We start from the raw sequence: 3,232 nt of genomic DNA on the forward strand, positions 1-3,232 counted from the left end.
CCCTTGAAGGCAATCAAGGGCTTCTTCGACTTTTGGCACTGTATACTGGTCTTCAATTGTGCGATTATTAAGAGTCCGGTAATCTATGCATAGTCGTATATCTCCATTCTTTTTCCTAGCCACTACAATAGGAGACGCATAAGGACTCTGTGATTCTGCGATGACATGGTTCTCAAGGAGATATTTTAGATGGAGACGTACATCTTCAAAATCGGCGGGGGCCAGCCTTCTAGACCTCTCTCTAAACGGTGTATCATCATTCAATCGGATCCGATGCTCTACTCCCGTAACTGCTCCTATATCCCACTCACTTAATGAGAAAACCGACTCCATTGCTTTCAATTTGTTGATAAGCTGCTCTCTGTCTTGATCAGAGATGTCACTTCCCTCAAAGCATTCGACTATTCTTTCTTGGAAGGTAACTCTGCGATCTTCAGACTGACTGATGTTTTCTGGATAGGCCATAGAGTTAAAGGAGTTGGCATCTCTTTCGGAGGAAACGGAAGTCACTTTATCTTGATTTAGACACCAATTAGACAAGGTTTTGTATAGGTGAGAATTTGTGCCCACAATCACAGAAACTACTTCTTGCCCAGATGGAGAGTCAGGACACACTAATGCCAAAAAAGGTATTGGAGGTTGGGGTTCTGTGGTGTTGTCCAGGAATTGAATATGAGTGGTCACATACCCCAAATATGGGTATTTTTGATTACTTAGCCCCCAAATCACTAAGCCATCGATAGGATGTATTGGTATTGTAGTCAGGTGTTTATAATACCAACTCTCAAAGATGATCGATACTTGTGAACCACTATCCAATAAGACGTTACAATAATGTCCATTAACTAAAGCTGGGACCATGGGGGCCTCTCCAACAATACCTCCTTGACACAGCTTAGTCCATTTACTACTCCCCATTGCTACCATCTCTGTTAATTGGGAGTCCGTGCGGGGTTCACCGACGTCCCTTGCAAGTTTTCCGAATGAGTAGATGTCCTGGGTTCAGTAGGGTTCATCCTTCTATTGTATCCTCCCCTTTGAATGCATTCAAAGCTACGATGGCCTAACTGTCCACAACTGTAGCAAGTGAACTGTCCTTGGTTATCAGATCTCCTCTGGTACCCTCGTCCACGATTCATAGATAACCCTGACGTCCGAGGAGGGCTTTGCGCATGTATGGCAATGAGTTGATCTAGCTTTTTATTTTGCTCTTCCATGAGCTTATATAGTCTATCATTCATTGGGGGTTCTTCCGGGGTGGGCAGTACCACTTTGACCCTCTTGAGACTTTTATCTCTATTTTCAATTTGTACTTCCTCGAGTTTCACCTCTTTAATTAATTCACTGAGGGTAGGAACTGGAACTCTGGACAGACTACATCGAAGCCTCTGGGCTACTGGGTTAGAGGTCAGTGCTCCCCTCAACACATATTTCATTCTCTTCCCATCAATCTCTTCTTCCTTAATCCCTCCTTTTTCTAGTAACTTATACAGGATTTTATCAATTCTGTAAATATATGTAGTAAGAGTTTCGTTTGGCTCTTGGTAGGTGTGGTTCAATCTGGATAAGATGTCTCCTACATCCTCTAGGGTGCCAAAAGAATAGTCAAGTGCTTCAAAATAGTCTTTCAGGGTTGCTTGACTGTGGCTCCTTCGGGTAGCTTGAATAATGCCCATGGCGGGACCCCGAAGGCTTTCTACAATACGTTGTTTTTTTACATGTTCTGGGCATCTCCATTCCTCCGAATGTTGAGTAGCAGCCTCTCTCCAAGCCTCATATCCCTCCTCTCCAGTAGGTATAGGAAATATCCCAGAAAAAATTCGTAATCTTCGATATCCACCCTCATAGTGCCATCTTTCCATCTGACTAACAACTCTATCCATCATAGCATCGACTGGGGGCTCCAGCACCGGCTCCCTGGTACTATTGATCTCAGCGTTAGGTTCCTTATTCCTTAATCCATCTCCAGTGGCAATTCCTACACCGTCTACAGTTATCTCTCGCTGATATTCAACGGGAACCTTGGGCCATAGTAGCTTCCACCGCCTTTCAGGTATTTGCGATATGATAATATGGGCGGGGATCAAGTTTCGGTCCAACTTATTTAAATTGGTGATCAATACGGTAATCACTTCCCCCGTCTCTCCGGTCTGTTTATCAATTAACTTGGGTCTCTTTAACCCATATATTTTATCCACTCCCGTCAATATTTCTTCATCAGACATGTCATCAAAAGAACCCTCAATCCCAAAGCTGCATTCCATATCCAGTCCATGATCTTGACTCCACTTCTGTATATCGTGTTTGCTGACGCTGTCCATTGTCGCAGCTGGATCTCAGCAGTGCCTCCAGATGTAACGCTGTTTTCAACACGGCGTATAGGTAAATCAGTTTAGGTGCCTCCACCCCAAGCTTTTGTGTAAAAAGATAAGTCTAGAAATATAGGTATGTATATTTCAATAGGGCGTGCTTGGGGAGCCGCCCTTGGACTTGGCAGTACAAAATAATGTTATTTACGTCACAAAAATATTATGCATATGTACCTTTGACATTACAATCATCACACACAGATTAAAAGACTGGCATAACACCACAACAGTGCTTTATTTTTCTGGAACTGCAGAATTTTTAGTCCAACTACTCCGACATCGGTAACCTCTCCTTTAACTGCAAAAATTATACATTAGTAGCTCATGACAAATAACACATTGAATTACCTACCAAATTGTATTGTACTTTAAATGTTTGCTTACCACCACCACCACCAAACCACAATAAAGCTTAAAGAAACGACCATATATTATTATTGCGCAATAATATGGATGTTACCCAGTGTACACCATAGAATAAAAACCTTAAGCGCTTTGGTAAATTTTGTAGAATTCCTAAGAAATGGTCTCTAGTAGTTCATTAGCTGCTAAAATCCCCCACCTGAGTCCTGTAAGGCAAGGGGGTGGCTAATGAATAGTGGAAACTAAATTCCCCACCTGAGTCCTGTAAGGTGAGGGGGTGTTTAATAATAGTGGAAACTTTCTCAAGACTTTGTAATCCTCTCTCTTGCAATAGGCTGACAAATAAGATGGAAAGAAGTTAACAATCGGTTCCCTCTGTTAAATGGAATAAACTTCTCTAGGTTGCTTCCTTTGTTCAAACGATTTCCCTTTCTTACTGTATTAGGACATTTCAGCTTTGTCTCCCTGAAGTATAGATTAGCAACAATGTATTTGTAATC

At 42.1% G+C, this 3,232-nt stretch overlaps 1 protein-coding gene across 1 annotated transcript; it reads right to left on the minus strand.

Annotated features, from left to right (window-relative positions):
* Window positions 1-932: 932 nt before the first annotated feature.
* LOC146062938 (paraneoplastic antigen Ma2-like) lies at window positions 933-2,321 on the minus strand. Its single transcript, XM_083174948.1, has one exon. It carries the CDS (start codon window positions 2,319-2,321, stop codon window positions 933-935), a length of 1,389 nt encoding a protein of 462 aa, XP_083031074.1.
* Between the last annotated feature and the right edge of the window lie 911 nt (window positions 2,322-3,232).

The sequence above is a fragment of the Crinia signifera genome, chromosome 3 (genome assembly GCF_055691185.1).
Source record: "Crinia signifera chromosome 3, ASM5569118v1, whole genome shotgun sequence".
Classification (NCBI taxonomy): domain Eukaryota; kingdom Metazoa; phylum Chordata; class Amphibia; order Anura; family Myobatrachidae; genus Crinia; species Crinia signifera.

Coding starts and splice junctions, on each gene's coding strand:
- LOC146062938 (XM_083174948.1), bottom strand. CDS start 2,321: ATGGACAGCGTCAGCAAACACGATATACAGAAGTGGAGTCAAGATCAT.